The sequence below is a fragment of the Megachile rotundata genome, chromosome 3 (genome assembly GCF_050947335.1).
Source record: "Megachile rotundata isolate GNS110a chromosome 3, iyMegRotu1, whole genome shotgun sequence".
Classification (NCBI taxonomy): domain Eukaryota; kingdom Metazoa; phylum Arthropoda; class Insecta; order Hymenoptera; family Megachilidae; genus Megachile; species Megachile rotundata.
In genome coordinates, this window is record NC_134985.1 from 16,469,187 (window position 1) to 16,489,220 (window position 20,034).

Below are 20,034 nucleotides of genomic sequence, written 5' to 3' on the forward strand. Positions count from 1 at the left end.
TACCTCACTGGGCCGCATTTGTTTCGTTTGTGTAATCGGATTTCGGATTACTTGATTTCTATTTGTGCAAACGGATTTTAATTTAAATCAATCTTCCTTTCATCGAGACCCCAATTTTATTTCGGTCTCCCGCTGACCCGATCGAGATCGCTGATTTTCGCTTAAAACACTCGAGATCGAATAAAAATTGACCGGATAAAGTTCGCGTGGCTTATAACCCCATTAAAGTCCGGCGAAAATAAATCATCCGATACTGAGGAGGATTTAAACGAAACGTCCTGTGACCTTTTTTCTTCTTTTCTTCTTTACTGTATTGCGGTTAATACTACCTGCTCTTTATTGGGAAATATACTTTTATACTTCGTCACAGATTAAATACGTTCTATTTATTAAAGACGAAAAATCGAGATTATCAATCTTTCTTTAATCTTACCGCTCTGCCATGCAAATACTTTTTTTATAAAATACTACTGTTGTATTTTTTGTATTGTATATGAAAGAGCTTCTTTTAGGTATTTTTATGTGGAGGTACTTTTTTAAAATAATTGCAAAAAATTCAATGATGATATTGTTATAGGTAAATCAAATTTTCAGTGTCGTTAAAAATACATGTTTCAAGAAAGAGATGATTATATAAATTTTGTAATCTATTTTCTAATCTATTGCTATACAAATTAGTAATTAATAGAATAATATAGTGTATTTATTCATAACAGTCCCAAAAATTACAAACGAAGTACGAAATTAAAATTATACATAAGTAATGTGATTGAGCTATTAAAATTCAACAAATTCATGTCTCCCCAAGATCACCCTCTACAAAGATCTCCTTCGAAACTGCAATATAATTAACATAAGGTATTACGAATGCGGAGGGAACCCTTCTAAACACCAAACTATTTGAATATGTAAATCCGCAGTGTGGCAAGAAAGCGAATTCAAGAAACTCTTTCTTGCAAGAACCTCTAAAGCATATCGATATTCAACTGCCACGTGTATCGATAACAACGCATCAAAGCTGACAGTTGCAGGTAACGTCTGCCAACTCGTCAGCTGCGGACCGAAAAGAAATCAGCAGTGTCAATTCCGTTAAACGAAGCTCAAAAACAACTTACCTTTCGAATTGCCAGCGACAGCGAACTTCTTCTTGCGACTTCTCGAACCAGAAGTGGAATTAATGACAAAGAACAGCGACCGCTTTAAAACAGTCCTCGAATTTCTTTTGGTGAAGAGAGGATGTTTGGGAAGTTCTGGCGTGGATGGAGCTCGGAACGGAGGATCACCGCAACTGGGATAAAAGTCAAAGCGCTGAGTATTTATTTGAAAACGAATCGTTATGTACAAACGTATTAAATACACGTGTGTGACATTTACACATGGGACAGGTGGAAGCGTTTCGTATGTTAACACGTTCACTGCGGTTGTTTTGTTTCGCGAATTATGTCGCGAATTTTCTTGGTACAGGGTGTTGCAAAATTAGTGTATATGAAATATTCTTTAAGGGTGTAATCAAATTTAGGTGGAATACTGAGGAGATTTTGAGGGGTAGGGAGTTGGGGATTTGGAGATTTGGAGGTTGGGGAATTTGGGGATTAGGGAGTTTGATGATTTGGAAATTTAGGGGGGTGAGAATTTGGCAACTTGGAAATTTGGGGATGTGAGAACTTGGGGGCGTAGGAATTTGGGGATGTGAGAATTAGGGAGGTGAGAAATTAGAAATTTTGGAATTTGGGGAATGAGAAATTGGGGATGTGAGAATTTGGGGAAGTGAGATATTGGGGATGTGAGAATTTGGATGGGTGAGAAATTGGGGATGTGAGAATTTGGGAACCTAGGAATTTGGGGATGTGAGAATTGAGGGAAATGAGAAATTGGAAATTTTGGAATTTGGGGGAATGAGAAATTGGGGATGTGAGAATTTGGATGGGTGAGAAATTGGGGATGTGTGAATTTGGGAACCTAGGAATTTGGGGAAGTGAGAAATTGGGGATGTGAGAATTGAGGGAAATGAGAAATTGGAAATTTTGGAATTTGGGGGAATGAGAAATTGGGGATGCGAGAATTTGGATGGGTGAGAAATTGGGGATGTGAAAATTTGGATGGGTGAGAAATTGGAGATGTGAGAATTTGGGAGCCTAGGAATTTAGGGAAGTGAGAAATTGGGGATGTGAGAATTTGGATGGATGAGAAATTGGGGATGCGGGAACTCAAGGATCTAGAGAGTTAGAGACTTGGAAATTTAAAGATTTGGAAATTGTGAAATTTGGGAATTTGACAATTTGGAAATTTAGGGGGTTGAAAATTTGGCAACTTGGAAATTTAGAGACTTGGGGAGACTTCACATAAATCCATGGAATCATAGATCAATGATATTTCATAAATTTTCTAGTCATGGAAATCTTATAAAGACTCCAGAAAAAAAACCCCAAGGATATATAGAGAAACTATGGTTATTTTAACTATGCACATTACTTTTGTAACACTCTGTACATTAAAGAAGAGATTAAAATATTAACTACATCGTAACATTCATTTCTTTTTAATTCAGGTTTTGATTTAATATTAAAGGAAGTTACACAGCATTTATTTTAACAAAAATAATGAGCGATTATGTAAATAGGTACTGAATGTAATATTGTTGATGCAGAATAATGGTATGACAAGGGATCTGATATATCCCGTATCGCAGTGAACGTGTTAATCACGCACAATAGTCGATATGTTCGCCGATAAACAATAGATAATTGGTTCTATTAATTACGAATTATGTACAACCCATTTCGCCGTTTATATTTATACGCAGAGATGTGAGCGTCTTCGCAAGACGTCACGAGGGTGATCTACCTATTCGAGGACAAATTTTGATATTACACCGCTCATATTTTGTTTATAAATCATCCTAAAAAATTCTTATATTATTATGCATAATTTTAAACGATCACGAAATTTAATTATCACAATTGAATATTATAAAAAATTTATAACATGGCATCAGCTTTAATGTAAGTTAATTAACCCTGAATGTTATATCAAATTTTTAACGCCAAGATATGTTCATAAATAATTTTTTAAATTTCTCTGAGTTTTCTATCAAATTTTCACCAATCACAAAGCATAGTTATTACAGTTGAACATGTCAAAAATTTAGATGTTAGCAACAGTTACAATCAACGCAAAATTACCTCAAGCTTCAACGTTACTTCAATGCCAAAATCATCCCTTATGCATCATAAGTTATTTCCAAAATTTCTTTCAAGTTTATACCAAAATTCAAGCAATCACAAAGCATAGTTATTGCAATTGAACATGTCAAAAATTTAGACGATAGCAACAGTTACAATCAACGTAATATTACCTCAACTTTGAACTTCAATACCAAAATCATCCCTTATGCATCATAAATCATTTCCAAAATTTCTTTCAAGTTTATACCAAAATTCAAGCAATCACAAACCATAATTATCACAATTAAACACACCAAAAATACAATATCATAACTTCAGTTACTTTTAACCCTAAAATCAAGCATTAACCCCAAATAATAAACACCTCACAAAAACCTTACAGTTCAATAAAAAACAATTCCCAAAACCCCTTACATTTATCAAAAATTCCTCATCGAATATCAAGAAATGAAAAGATTATTTAATATACATTTACGGCTATTTACCAAAATCTGTCCAACGAGAGATATCGATTCGATGTTGCACCTTTATCAGGCTTGCAAAAAAAAAAAAAAACGAGAGTCGGTCGGCCGATAGAACCGGAGAAAAAGCGCGATCGTGTTTCATAACGAAGGCAGCGGATATTAAATTCCATCGGCAAACCTGGAATTCCCGTGTACGCGGCACTTCCGTCAGACTTTTGTTTGCGACTGTCGGACCAAGCCGACGCGACGCGGCGACAAAAACCGAACGCTTCCATTGCGTAAACACACGCGGCGAAATAAAGCTCGTTTGCAAAGGCGAGACGGCCATCGGATTCGAGCGACGAAACAACAATCCGTTCGATCTCGTGCGAAATTTCTTTTGGAACGATGGTTCAACCACCCTGTTGCTGTATATCCTTTGAGGAAAAATCGGCGGGATATTTAAATATTGGTTTTAGTTGTTTAGGGAGTTTTTTGAAATTGGTCAATTTAATTTTTAGAAAAGAGAGTTTACGAGTTTTTTAATATTTGGGAGAAGTTTTAAGGACTTTTTAAAATTTTCGAGAATTCGTGAGGATTTTTAGGGATTTTTTTAAATTCTTGACAATTTGTATGAATTTAGAAATATTTTAAGGTAATTGTGAGAATTTAAAAATTTTTGAATTGTCATTTTCTAATTTGACAAGTTTTAAATTGTCAAGTTTTAAATTCCCCAGCAACCCTAATTTTCACATCTTTAAATCCCCGAAATTCCTAATTCCATAAATTCTTAAATCTCTAAGCTTACAAATCCTTAAATTGCCAAATTGTTAAATTCCTTAATTCACAAATTCCTCAAATTTCCCAAATTCCTTAAATTCCCTAAGTTCCCAAATTCCTCAAATTCCCCAAATTTTCCAAATTCCTCAAATTCCACAAATTCCCCAAGTTTTCCAAATTCCTCAAATTTCCCAAATTTTCCAAATTTCCCAAATTTCCCAAATTCCTCAAATTTTCCAAATTTCCCAAATTTCCCAAATTTCCCAAATTTCCCAAATTTCCCAAATTCCTCAAATTCCCCAAATTCCCAAATTTCCAAATCTCCAAGTCCCTAAATCCCTAGATCCTTAAACCCCTAAACTCCCAAATTTCCAAGTTGTCAAAATTTCAACCCCCTAAATTTCCAAATTGTCAAATTCCTAAATCCACAAATTCCCCTATTTCCAACTCTCTAAATCTCCAAGTCCCTAACTCTCTAGATCCGTGAATCCCTAAATCCCTAATTCCCTAATTTCTCAAATCCCCAAATTTGTAAGTTATCAAATTTTCAACCCCCTAAATTTTTCCCCCCAAATTTCCAAATCTCTAAATCACCAAGTCCCTAATTCCCTAAATCCTTAAATCGCTAACCTAAATTCCCAAAATCCTAATTTCCTAAATCCCAAAATCCCTAATTCCCCAAATTCAAAAATCTCCAAACCTTCACCCTCCACTCTAAAAATCTTAAATCCCCAAAATTTCCCCACTCGACACCATTCAAATCCCCCCCAAAAAAATCCTTAAAAATGTCCCTAAATTCTCTACATCCTCAAATTCTCAACTTCCACCTCGCAAACTCGACTAAAACTCTGAACCCATCCCCTCTCGAGAACTTTTAATTGCAGAATATTTTTCCCGCTGCAATTTCGCAAATAAAATAGTAATAATTCTCCTAACTCCCCTCAATATTCCAATATCCATTTTAAATACATAAGTATTCGCATGAATTTTAAATCGCCAGATTAATTGTTGCAATTTCCCTCCTAATTACGAGCACCATGCAAAATTTCAATAATTATTCATTTTTCCTTTTACCCGAGTTATTTGGAATTAGTCGCGATATTCAAGTATCACTTTCCATCGGTTAATATTCAATCCCCCCGCGGCTAACTATGATTTTATATTCAGCAACCATGATTCGGATAAAATTATAATATCGGGCGTAATTTAAAAGCGTTTCTGGAGCGTCAATTTTTGCTCGTCGCGCCGTGTTGCGTCTGAGTTAAAATAAAAATCGAGAATAACAAACTGGAAGCTTGCACGCGAACCTCTCTGTTTTTTATGCTCGAAAGAGTCGAACGGAACGGCGTTCGAAACAACCACCCTTAATCCGATCTCGTCTCCTTTGAAGAATAAAACGCGTCACGAGAATGATCAATGGAACAATTTTATGTATATATATTCTTTTTTTTTTGTTTCGTTATTACAAACTGTACAAAGTGCGTTCTCACGACATTATCGCTACAATGGAAACGATTAATTCAATGAATTCTCTTCGTCGCTTAATCTTCAACGATTCTCGATATATTATATTTATATATATAATTTATATATACCTCTCTTGCCTCTTTCGATTTCTCTCTCTCTCACACTCTCTCTCGCATTCTTTCTCTCTCCAACGTTCGGCTCACAGCGGAGGAATTCTTCCTACAAAGAGAAACGATCAGTAACGAATTATCAGATACATTCCCTCGCTAATATCATAAAGTACTTAACGACATTTCGCAGAAATTTATGGAAGAATTATTGAAATCTTTCAAATATTTATTACCCCGAAAGGATGACGCGTTTAATATGTACATAAATTTGTTTAAATAGTCTAGGGATGAAAAAGGCAGAGCATGAATACGGTAATAATTTAAAATGCCCGATCGAAGCTTTATGTGATTATCAGAAATGAAATTTTAATGTATTTAATAACCGGTAGGACTCGTGTAGAATTGTAGATTGTATATTGCGGTTGCGAATGTGTTACAGATAACTGAAATGTTTTATGACTTTCGAGAGGGAATGCATATTCGATCGAATATCGTGCAACAAAATCACCGTATATTCCAGTTGTTCTTTCTTCTTTATTCAAATATCGATATGTTCAGATATGTGTCATGTGTAGTTCGCGTACCGATATAGCGAAGTCGTAAATTGGGTTGTTAGATGACGAATCAGGTTGCAAGATGATGAGATCAATTTTAGGGGTTCTTTTTGATATATTGCATATGGGAATGAGGGCCACATTTTGTGCGAGTTTAGAATTTTGGAAATTTGGGAATTTTTGGAAAATAGGGGTTTTTGGAAATTTTGGGATTTTAAGAAAGTTTGGGACTTTCGGAAATTTCGGGATTTTGGAAATTTGGAAATTTGGAATTTTGGAAAATTTGAAATTTGGAAAGTTTGGAATTTAGAATGTTTGGAATTTGGGAAATTTAGAATTTGGGAAATTTGGAATTTGGGAAATTTGGAATTTGGGAAAATTAGAATTTGGGAAATTTGGAATTTGGGAAATTTGGAATTTGGGAAATTTGGAATTTGGGAAATTTGGAATTTGGGAAATTTGGAATTTGGGAAATTTGGAATTTGGGAAATTTGGAATTTGGGAAATTTGGAATTTGGGAAATTTGGAATTTGGGAAATTTGGAATTTGGGAAATTTGGAATTTGGGAAATGTGGAATTTGGAAAATTTGGAATTTGGGAAATGTGGAATTTGGGAAATGTGGAATTTGGGAAATTTGGAATTTTGGAATTTTGGAATTTTGGAATTTTGGAATTTTGGAAATTTGGAATTTGGGAAATTTGGAATTTGGGAAATTTGGAATTTGGGAAATGTGGAATTTGGAAAATTTGGAATTTGGGAAATGTGGAATTTGGGAAATGTGGAATTTGGGAAATGTGAAATTTGGGAAATTTGGAATTTTGGAATTTTGGAATTTTGGAATTTTGGAAATTTGAAAATTTGGAATTTTGGAAATTTTGGAAATTTTGGAAATTTTGGAAATTTGGAAATTTGAAATTTCTCCTTCATCCTAATCGAACCCTAAATACACCTTTCATTAAAATTTCATATACTTCTGCTCCCAACTCCGCAATCTCGCTACATCAATACGCAGACCATAAAAGCGTACACAATCGATATGTCATCAATACAAATACAAAAATTCTTAGTCAACAACCTCTTCATTTGCCTCCGATCGATAATTTCAATTTCGATAATTAATTGCCGCAAAGGAGGTCGTTTTTCTCCGTAAATCGTGGAGCTTTCACAGATTCAAATAAATTTAAACGAACGAGGAATTAATAATGAAAGATGATCGGAATTCGGCGAAAGTAGAGAATTATAAACGGAGTACTCCTTATAAATTCACTCTGTTTTTTATATAGCTTTTTATTCAATTTGTAGGAAGTACTGTGCGCATATTTCGTGTAGATCGATCGCACAGAAGACGATTGAATATAAGTCGATTCAAATTTTCTCATCGATCTATCTCGTTAAGCTCGTCGAGACGACTGGTCGACATTCGTGCGATCGATCTTGATTTCTTTTCTCATCCCTCTTATTCCTCTTCTCTGTCTCTTTATTGTTCCTCTTTATTGTTACCATGGGATTTTAACGCTCGACCCGATTACGCTATCGAATTAACGCGAGTTTTATCGTCCTGTCGTGTCGAAGGGAAAAGGGATACAAAGAAGTTCTGTTGCTTGATATAATAGAGGTTTTCTTTTCCTAATAGAGTGGCAGTATTTCTTAATCGCTCTTAACTTTAATATCATATATTAAATTACCAACGTCATAGACAATATCATAGACTTTTCATATGCGAAACCTCCCGATTCAGTTTCTTTACTCCGTTGCCGAAAGCAGTTCTATCAATATTTTTTCTTTTATTATTCATTTTTATTTCTTCTTGCCTTTATATATGTTCTTTGCAAATTTTAGGAAATCAAGTTTGATCGCTATCGGGGAAATGGACGACTATAATTCGATAATTACATTTATCGTAATTATTTTATGTATGTTTTTCCGGCTTGAAGTCTCCATTTTCTGTTGCAGCAAGTTGCATATTTTATGAATTCAATGAAGCTTGCGATTTTATGTTCATTTTCGTATCGAGGATTTGAGAGAATTATTTCAGGAAAATATGTTTGTATTTTATAATAAATTTGTTCAATTAGTAGCATTATAAGTTATATGAATTTTCTGTTACAGAAGAGTGCCTTAAGGATTGAACATTTTATGAATTTATTAAACTTTTATATTTCATGCTTCATTTTGTATGGAAACATTTGAGAAGCTTATATCGTGCAATGTTTGTTACAAAATTCATAATAAATTTATTAAATTAGTACCACAATAAGTTATATGAATTTTCTGCTATACAAAATGAATGTCTTAAGGATTCAATATTTGATGAATTCATTAAATTTTTATTTTTATGCTTCATTTTGTATAGGAAGATTTGAGAAGCTTATATTGTGCAATGTTCGTTACAAAATTTATAATAAGTTTGATAAATTATTAGCACAATAAATTACATTAATTTTCTGCTATACAAAATGAATGTCTTAAGGATTCGATATTTGATGAAATCATTAAATTTTTATATTTTATGCTTCATTTTGTATAGGAAAATTTGAGAGAATTATTTTTAGAAGCTTATATTGTGCAATGTCTGTTACAAAATTCATAATAAATTGGTTAAATTATTAGCACAATAAATTACATGAATTTTCTGCTATACAAAATGAATGTCTTAATGATTCAATATTTGATGAATTTATTAAATTTTTATATTTTATGCTTCATTTTGTATAAGAAGATTTGAGAAGCTTATATTGTGCAATGTTTGTTAAAAAATTCATAACAAATTTGTTAAATTAGTACCACAATAAGTTATATGAATTTTCTGCCACACAAAATGAACGTCTTAACAACAGAACATTTTATGAATTCATTAAATCTTGACATTTTATCTTTCCTTTTGTACAGAAAGATTTTAGAGAATTATTTTTAGAAGCTTCTATTGTGCAATGTGTGCTAAAAAATGCATCAAATCAGTACCATAAAATTGACATTTCGACTGTTACATATTTTACAAATGCATATCGAAATTGTTCGTATATATTTCTATATCCAGACAAGATTTAAGGGAACTATTTTTGTGACACAGTAAAAATTTATTAAATACCATGGATTGTATTAAATTTATAATACAGATATTCAACGCGTTTAACGATTTTTAGTTATTCTTGACGTCGTCCATTTTAAAAGGTAATAATTTATTATCAAATTTATAGAACTGCTTCCAGCGATTTACATTTCAATTTACATTTCACAGCTCACGACTGTTCAACCGTAACATTACAAATCTCAAAACAACGCATCGATTTATCGTGCGATCTAACATCTATCGTTTTACCGTTCTTCATCAATTTTTTATTATCATTGTTCATTCATTCTAACAATCATAAATCTCTCATTGTTCCTCGCTGACCACGGCCCAGCACATTAATATTACTGCCTCAGATTATCGATAATATTTCTTATTTAAAATTATTTGATAGCTGCACAATTGAAATGTAGAAAATTATGAATGCTCGACGTTGAATTCAATTTTTAAATTCCACGGTATAAAATACTGAAACCCGGAAATTTTGCGAAACTAAATCCGTATCATTTTACAAGAACGAAATGTTCGAAATTTGGGATATCAAAGTTGTACAATTTGACGATGAAACTCAGAATTTTCAAATTACAGAATCTCCGAAACTTTGATATTTCCAAAAGTTCCATGAATGAACCCCGAAATTTTTTCCCGAAACTTCAAAATCTGAACATATTCCAAACTTTCCGCGAAATTTTAAAAACCTCAAACCTTCGGAATGAAATAAAAAAGGGCGAATACCGCCAACAGCAACAAAACTCATCTCGAAGTTCAATTATTTAAACGAAAACCATCCAGCGTCGATCACCAAAGGGACAATCGAGGAAAAAAGAATTCCTCTCTCGGCAAAAAAACGCAAACAAGAATATTCATCGGGTAAATGGACCGTGTTCTATTCTCTTCTATAAACGTAACTTCAGGTCACACGAGCTTCCCTCATCCCTTATTTCCATCCCTTGTTCGCAGAATGACGATACAATCGATTGGTGGTTTTGGTCGTACTCGATCCGCATCGACTAAACTTTCCACGAATCGATCGATCGAATCCCGACACATCGGGGCTGGTTAATGCAAGCCTTAAGAACGAGGTCTCTAAATAAATTTACGCTATCGGTTAATCACCGTTAACATTTCTTTACACGCTATATATAATTTAATATATGTACGAACTCTTATACTTGCAACCTCTAGTGGTATTGTCAAACATTTATGCACTTCGGCTAAGCGCATTTTAAGCTTATTAGTAGCTTCAGGAAACTTAACGCAAGCCACTGGCTCCAGGAATTTCTCCTTTTCTTCTTCTTTTTCTTACCCCCGTTTTCGTCTTTCTTGGTTCGAGTCGGTGCGGATAATTAAAATTCGACTGTTTTATTCGAATTGCAATTTTTAGCAGTTTTTTTAATCCAATTTGTTTGAAATTAACGTTTTGATGCATGGAAGAGCAGCTTACAAAATGGAGGACAAATTTGATGGAGCACAATTTTTACAGAAAAATTAATTATATTACATTATGTAGTATGAGATGTATATTTTACTATGATATACTTTTTGATAAGGTAAAATTAAGATTTAGTAAGGCAGTCATTTGATATGAAATTTTTTCAATTCACTTAAGGGATGAAAAATGTATACATACGAAGGTGGGCGTATATCGAAAGATAATAAAATTATAAACAATTTTGACTATTTTTGTACTGATTGTGTTGCAAAAGTGTTATTCTAACATGCAACGTAACCTCAAAAATGAAAGATGATGACGAAGACTGTTATTGTAATATACAACATAACCTCAAAAACGAAACCCGAGGATGAAGACCGTTATATTAACATCCAACCTCGAAAACGAAAGATTTCTCCTTTTTTCCAAGTTGCTCCACCATCCATCAAAATATGGACTCTTCGTTTTACCCCATCGTTCATCCGGAATATTATCAAATAAAATTCATGAATATCTACCGCGTGTTTCAAAGGCTACCGTCGCCTTCTTCGGACAAGATCGGCCCGATGAAAACGTAGTATCTTCGACGATTTCGAGCCACGTGTATTCTGAACGTGACGCGAGTATCATAAGCTTGTTTGCTGACAGTATCAATATCATAGCGGCGTGCGCGCGATTTATCGAACGTGCTTCCTGTCTATTGGCCCACGATAGGAACGTTCCATTTCGAATGCCACGATTCGGAGATCGTTCGTTTGTTTCTGCGTTAAATTACGTTTTCCGTTTATCCCGTGAAACGATTACAGTCTCTGTGATACGTCGAGGAGATACGTCGACCACGTACGAATATCGAACACTTCGAATCCCGAGAGAAAACTTAGACCAAGAAATCAACGTTACAAAACATTCGTGTATCTTTTTACGGTTGAACGAAACGACGGAGGTGTTCGATCACACCTTTGATCAACGATTTACCTTCAATTCGGACGATCTCGTATCCGACGTGGGATCCTGGTACTAACTTGGTCTGACCTGGTGAAGCTTGGTCGAAGGGCAATTCCACCAGTTCCCGTTCAATTCGCCGATCATAGAAAGCCGGATCAGATTCCAGCCTTCTAGTTCTCTGTATCAGGTGTCGTTGGTGTCCGCGTGTTTGTAGCCGAGATTTTTCCGTTGGAGGAACATGTGGATCTCACGGAAATTCGGACGGTCCACGTCGTTACGGTGCCAGCACTCGCGCATCAGCTCGTATATGTCCTTTGGACAGTTCTTCGGCAATGGTAAGATAATCTGAAAACAGGTTTATGATCCACTCACTTCTGTGGACTATTTTTTATATGAATATTGTACAATTTTCAGTCAATTTTGGGGTCAGTATTTATCATACGTTGACCGTTAGTGTGAAAATTAACGTTTGTCCAACATATGTGGCACATATGTAATAAAATTAATATGTAATATGTAATATGTAATTTCATCTTTTTATTTGTTATATATCATTGTTTCAATATGAGATCTGAAATATTTCTTTTATATATTTTCGCTGTAAATGATTAATTTTACTGAATTTGCAGTATTGGTCACATATGACACATATGATATAAGAGAACAAGAGTACTTAATCTTTCAATTTTATTTTTTAATCTGTTAGTATTATATCATTGTTTCAATATGAGGAGCCCTGAAATATTTCTTTTATATACTTTTGCTGTAAATAATTAATTTATTTGAATTTACGTCTTCGGTCACATATGACACATATGACATAAGAGCAAGAGTACTTGTTCTTTCAATGTTATATTTAGTCAGTAAATATATATCACTGTCACAACACTAGAAGTCTTCAAATGTTCCTCTTACTTGCTCTTGACATAAATAATAAATTTAACTGAATTTACAACGTCAATTACATATGTCACATATGACATCAGAACAAGAATACTTGGTCTTTCAGTTCTATTTTTAATCTGTTAATGTATATCATTGTCACAATATTAAAAATCTTGAAATGTTCCTCCTGATTGCTTTTGCTATAAATAATTAATTTAACTGAATTTGCAATAGCAGTCACATATGTCACATATGACATCAGAACAAGAATACTTGGTCTTTCAGTTCTACTTTTAATCTGTTAGTGTATATTATTGTCACAGTATTAGAAATCTTGAAATGTTCCTCCTGATTGCTGTTGCTATAAATAATTAATTTAACTGAATTTGCAATAGCAGTCACATATGTCACATATGCCATCAGAACAAGAATACTTGGTCTTTCAGTTCTATTTTTAATCTGTTAATGTATATCATTGTCACAATATTAGAAACCTTGAAATGTTCCTCCTGATTGCTTTTGCTATAAATAATTAATTTAACTGAATTTGCGATAGCAGTCACATATGTCACATATGACATAAGAACAAAAATACTTGTTCCTTAAATTTAATTTTTAATCAGCCAACCTATATCATTCTCACAATATTAGAGGACTTTAAATGCTCCTCTCAGTTGTCGTTATAATAAATAATTAATTTAAATGAAATACAACAACAGTTACCATATGAGGTCAATATGTTAACCGATCGAATTATACTCTATTAAACATTTATCCAACTTTCGGCAATGACCCGCAAAATAGTTAAGAGTAATTAATATCATGGAATTACATTTACATAAACTGACGCAATAGACTCTCCATATATCGCCACCTTGGAAAAGAGATGTGGAAATTTTGGGAATTAAATACAACGTAGCCCATTAGCAAACATTTCGTGTAAATAAATTTAGAAGCTAATCTCAATCAACATTTTGGTTAACTGACCTAATCTAATAGTATCCCGGTAAACCAATGATATCATAACATTTTGGGTAAACTAATAACGTGGTTCAGTAATATTCAAATTAGTATTAATATTTGCAATTTTAAGCTGTGACTAAAATTCAATATCACAATAGAAATCGATCCTGCAACTGGCGAGTTGATCAATACTATTTGAACTATTATAATTAATCCTCCGCACGAAATGACCCGTAAAACGTCGAATCGAATTTTCCGCTATAAATAGAATTTAGAATAATCTTCGTGATCTGCACGGGTCATTGGCGAATTTGTTTGGAATGCATTATGCAAACGCAGATACACTATCTAGTATAATGTTATAATATGATTAGAATTAAATGGTTGTATAATCCTCGAATAATCTGCATAAATTAATCTCCGATAAATTTGCTCGGAACACTATACACGTACACGCTATCTACATGCTGATATTCAGTGTAAACTTGTATTATAATTTATGCCCCAGTAACTTATGTGTACTTATGTTAATCGTATCGCGGGAGAGCGACGGAAGATCGCGAACGAAAATTAACGAAAGTTCGACGAAAATAAACCACGGAGACTTAAAGAAGATTGAGTTTAATGTAATGTTTAACTAGAAAAAAGCTGTAAATTTCCGGGAGATTCTTGCACGTTGCGCAAACGATGCTGAACGACCGTTATAACAGCCAGATTGTTTGCATCGCGGGTAATTTATGTTCGAATACCTCCACGTTTACTACGAAATTTCGTGATACCGCAACGAAAAATGGATCAATAAATTTTCTGTTCAAGGAACAAGATTGTAAATGGAACATAAATATTCGAACAACTAGCGACCTCGTAATTCAGACGCGAAAAACGGATTGCCCTTATCGGAACGAATTTTATTTAATTAGAATACCGCGGACAATTACGTTGCCATTTCAATGAACAGCAACTTAAATAGATTCTCAATTTTCAACATTCAAATCATAGAAGTTAAATTTTTATAATTTAATAGGCATTGAAGGTTAGATTTTTTATGTAAGCTTGTTTGGGTTTTGTTTGCTCTTACCCTTCTGTCGTCCTCTTGGTAAAAATAGGTGGCATTCTCAACTATGCGATGATCAGGCAGCTCCTCGAATGGCTGCTCCCTTGCGAAAGTCAAAATCTCCCATAGAGTCACGGCGAAAGACCATACGTCGCTCTTTGTTGTGTGTCTTCCCTGGGGACACGAAATTTCAAGATTAAATGGTTATTTTTTAAATTGGTATATTGTGACGTGGTTTTAGAGGTTTAGGGAAGGTAGGGAGTCGAGAATTTTGGAATTTTCATATTTTGAAATTTAGAGGAAAATTGGGGATTTGGGAATTTGGAAGACAGAAAGAGTTAGAGATTTTGGGATTAGAAAATTTAGAATGTTGGAAAATTTGGAATTCTCGAATTTTGGGGAATTTGGGGAACTTGGAGATTTGGAGATTTGGGGAATTTGGGAAATTTTGGGAATCTGGGGATTTGGAGAATTTGGGGAATTTGGGGATCTGGAATTTTGGTAATTTGGAAATTTGGAAATTTGGAAATTTGGAAATTTGGAAATTAAGAAATTTGGAAATTTGGAAATTTGGAAATTTGGAAATTTGGAAAATTGGAAAATTGGAAAATTGGAAATTTTGAATTTTGGGGAATTTGGGGTATGTGGGGATTTAGGGACTTGGCGAATTTACGAAATTTTGGAATTTTGGAAAATTTAGGATTTCAGAATTTTGGAATTGGGAAATTTTTGAATTTGGGGACCTGAAAATTGGTGAATTTGCGAATTTGAAGATTTGGTAATTTCGTCAGTCTTAATCCTTAACGATCCAGGACCACATTTGAAATTTCAGAAACATGAAATTTTGAAATTCACAAATTCATTAACAGAGAAATCCGGAAATTGAATCAGTAATTAAATAAAACTCTTCCACATCCCCCCAAAAAGTAACCAATCTAACCTAACCATCATTTCCAGAATCACGTCAAAACTCAGAACACCACCCACCGAGTCGAAGAAATAACATTCGTAGAAACGGTAAGTGGCGATCAGCCCTCTTGAAGCGAAAAAGCCAGGGGTAAAAGTTAGCGGGAAGATCCACGAGAAACTTAGGTTAGCGTGGCAGCGTAATTTATGGAAAGCGCGGTGCAGTTCGACAGGAAGTTCGAACGGGGAAGCAGCACCGTGAAACGGTTACACGTCTTTACCCTTTCCTTCGCATTGGCAGGAAGGCGTCTTGCGGTTTCTCTCGACTGGCACGCGCGTATTTCCTCCATCCCCGTGAAAAACCGAAACCGTGCATCGACGTGGAAACACGTTGGAAAACGTTACGCTGTTTCGAACGGTCTTTGAAACGTCGTTCATCAAATTCACCGCTCGAAAGTGGCCCGAAACGTTCCTCGAGACTTCGCGATCAATCCCGTTCCCTGAAGGTAATCGTTAACAATTGCCAGCCGAGTGTTACTTTCTATCGCAAAGAAACTCTCGGACTATCGATGGTTTTAACTCACTTTCCTTCATTTCCCGATACTGTCGTTTATCATTTTATAGCGGACTCTACTGAACGTTCTTACATTTCTTTTTTGTAGAGGTATTTATGTATGTATATAATAGAGATACTTGTACAGGTTTATAGACATGTTTATAGACATGTAATAGATAGTCTAGATACATTTTTATAGGAATATTTATGTAAGGACATTGGTACAAACATTTGTATATGAACATGTGTGTAGTAACATGTGTGGAGACACATATGTGATCAGACACTTCTATATGGACATTTGCATTAAAACGTTTGTATAAAGATATTTGTCTATGGACATGTGTCTATAAATATTTTAATAAAAACATTTGTATAAAGACATTTGTGGAAAGACATTTTTATATGGACATGTGTATAGTAACATGTGTGGAAACACATATGTGATCAGCCACTTCTATACAGATATTTGCATTAAAACGTTTGTATAAAAACATTTGTCTATGGACATATGTCTTTAAATATTGTAATAAAAACATTTGCATGAAGACATTTATGTAAAGACATTTTTATATGAACATGTGTATAGTAACATGTGTGGAAACACATATGTGATCAGACACTTCTATATGCACATATGCAATAAAACATTTGTATAAAGACATTTGTCTACGGACATATATCTATAAATATTGTAATAAAAACATTTGTATGAAGACATTTGTGTAAAGACATTTTTATATGAGCATGTGTATAGTAACATGTGTGGAGACACATATGTGATCAGACACTTCTATATGGACATTTGCATTAAAACGTTTGTATAAAGACATTTGTACAGATATTTTTATATGAACATGTGTATAGTAACATGTGTGGAGACACATATGTGATCAGACACTTCTACACAGAGATTTGCATTAAACCATTTGTATAAAGACATTTATCTATGAACATGTGTCTATAAACATTTTAATAAAAACATTTGTATAAAGACATTTATCTATGAACATGTGTATAGACATTTTAATAAAAACATGTGTATGAAGACACTTGTCTATGAACACCATCGACGAGTTTGTCGACCACGTATGTCCCGGAAATCTGTAATATCAGTGTCCGTTTGAATTTCGTAATCATCATTGAAACGATCATCACCGCGATTGATTTGTCACGTAAATTAGCTCGCAACGTGCTGCTGCGATTGAACATTTAAACGGGGGTAGTAATACCATTTAACGTTTGCTTGTATCAGTATTTCAATCAAATTTTCATTCCCGTGTAGATAGGTAAAGATCGTTCTAATGAAATTTGATGATATTTTATGCGGACATTATACGCGAATTATTATGTAGTATACTTCGTTTTATTGCAAACTTTGATGCAGTGTGTACGGAAGTTTTAGGAATTTAAGCTTCTTACTTTAGCTTTGTGAAGTAAACTTATTTAGTTTGAGCTGGGATTTTTTTTGGAAGAGTGTTTAAGTATGTTGTTTAATTTGAGTAACATTAACGATGGTAACTTGTGTATTTATACATATATGATGTCAATATATTTATATTGAACTTGTTAAAAAAATAAATGTATTAAATGTATTTAATTAAATTTGAGGTACAATTACTTATGATTTTATTCCAAACTAGTTGATTGTTAATTATTCATTTATCGGTATTCACATCATGGTATCACATCACGATACATATAAGTCCTAATTGAATTCTGAATTCAGAAAAGTATTATTTTACAAAAATTTCCTTATCAACCCCAGAGCAACACCTCCCCAAATTACATATGAATAAGTGAAAAATCCTTGCAACATAATAATATGATTGCAACGCACTACACAATGCGATTTGACATAGAAACAATGCATTCCGTCGTAAAGTTTACGGCAGCGAATGGCGGGACATTAGTTCTCGGGGCGCATAGAATAAAGTTGAACATTAAATCATTAAACCGACGCTAATTCCGTATAATTCTTGAAGCGGCACGGACCCGTTTCATTAACGCAGCACAATGGCGCAGGTCGAATAAACGATGGCAATAATGAAACATTAACGACACAGTCAATTTGAAATGACTACGTGAACGACCGACAAAATACTATATCGGCCGGTCGTTTCCCATTTCGTCGAATTACCATTTAGCTATCAATTTGCTGCAGCACGGATTTCATTCATACGCGATTTCCGATGGTAACAGGTCCCGCTGATGGATTCAAATCGACGCTTCTATCACCGCGAAAATTTTCTTCCATTTTGCTATTTTTTTATTGGAAGAATTAGTCGACAAACATTTTCATTTAACTTTGTATATCAACCGAAGACCACTATGTACTTGTTTATTTGATAGCACATGCTTATTTGATTATACTTTGTTTTCACTACTTTATTTTGTACTAAAAAACCTAAGCGTTATTACTATTGAACTTTTATTTTATACCAATGTTAATTTTTATTATGTACTATTGAATGTTTAAAAACGATGAGAACATAACAGATCATCTAAACAGCAATTTAGCCCTTAATCGTCGACGCAGCATATAAACTCGTTAAAAAGCCATCAAGTGTTAATCCCGAAGAACAGCGAGATTAATCTACATTTGAAGAGTAAATACAAGTTTTTTCTTACCGTGTCAGCAAATGGAGAATAAAATACCCAAAAACATTCAAAGCAGATGGAGAAATAATGAAATGGAACAATCGTGTATCAACTAAACACAAACTTTCTCCTACGTCCGATTATTCGTTGACTTATTTCACTTGCAGAGGGACACATTAAAAAGCCATCAAACGTTAATTCCAAATAATCTTGCGTTTACTATTAAGTGTGTATTCAAGACATAATCACATGCTTGCTTTCACTATCGAATCCAAAATTATAATCACCAAAATTTGTGAATGTAAGTCATGTATGTTAGAGGCAACTTTTAGAGGGTTGAAGAAGAATAAGTTTGCTATTTTGATTTCAGAGGATTTCTGATGAAGAAGAACTGTGTATAGTGGACAAGACTTGTATAGTTTAAGACAGATTTGTAGGAGGTTGACCCTGGTTTAAGGGACTGTGGACCTACCTCCACACTGAACTGAAGGTTCAGAAGGTCAGAAGGCGACGCTTCAATAGGCTTCTGACGTCACACCCCAGCAATAAGACTTCATATGCTATCATACATACGACATGATATGAACATGAGGGTTTAGGCAACTCTCTACTAAACATTTGGGTCAGCCTCTTCAGCACCAACTCAATAAACATCATATAATACAGATAGACATCAACATGTGTCCCCTACCACTATTGTCACACATGGGCTTCCACCAACACAGTAAGAGAATCAACACGGAAGGACAATTTGCACATCAAAATGTTAAACTTCTTGATTCATTCACCCGCACGGAAACAGTATTTCCAAAATCGACAGGAAACTCGGCAAGTGGAACAACCGGGGTGGGGGTCAGTTAAGCAGGAACAATTCACCGGACATCGAAAACGAATTCCCGAACGCGGACTTTCACGGTTCCGTCGATGACACGGGGAATAAGCTCTATTCGCTAATGCCGCACGACCGCAGACAGCTCTATCGGGCCGATGCTTCGCGGTTTCGCGGATCGACAGTTCAATATCGACGGCTACGAACGAGAAATTAAAAACAGGATGGCATCGAATAAAATACGTCGGTCGCG

The 20,034-nt window shown here is 34.3% G+C and overlaps 1 protein-coding gene across 7 annotated transcripts in view; it reads right to left on the reverse strand.

Annotated features, from left to right (window-relative positions):
- Positions 1–1,294: 1,294 nt before the first annotated feature.
- Ddr (discoidin domain-containing receptor 2) overlaps positions 1,295–20,034 on the reverse strand; it is a 277,582-nt gene continuing 258,842 nt past the window's right edge. For 6 of the 7 annotated variants that reach the window (XM_076530266.1, XM_076530265.1, XM_076530263.1 and 3 more), the window contains 2 exons: positions 14,914–15,063; positions 1,295–12,332 (listed from right to left, as the gene is read on the reverse strand). In XM_076530266.1, coding sequence (XP_076386381.1) covers positions 12,171–12,332; positions 14,914–15,063 — 312 coding nt within the window. In that variant the 3' untranslated portion in view covers positions 1,295–12,170. The remainder of the gene's footprint in view (positions 12,333–14,913; positions 15,064–20,034) is intronic. The other variant, XR_013037762.1, reaches the window with a different exon arrangement.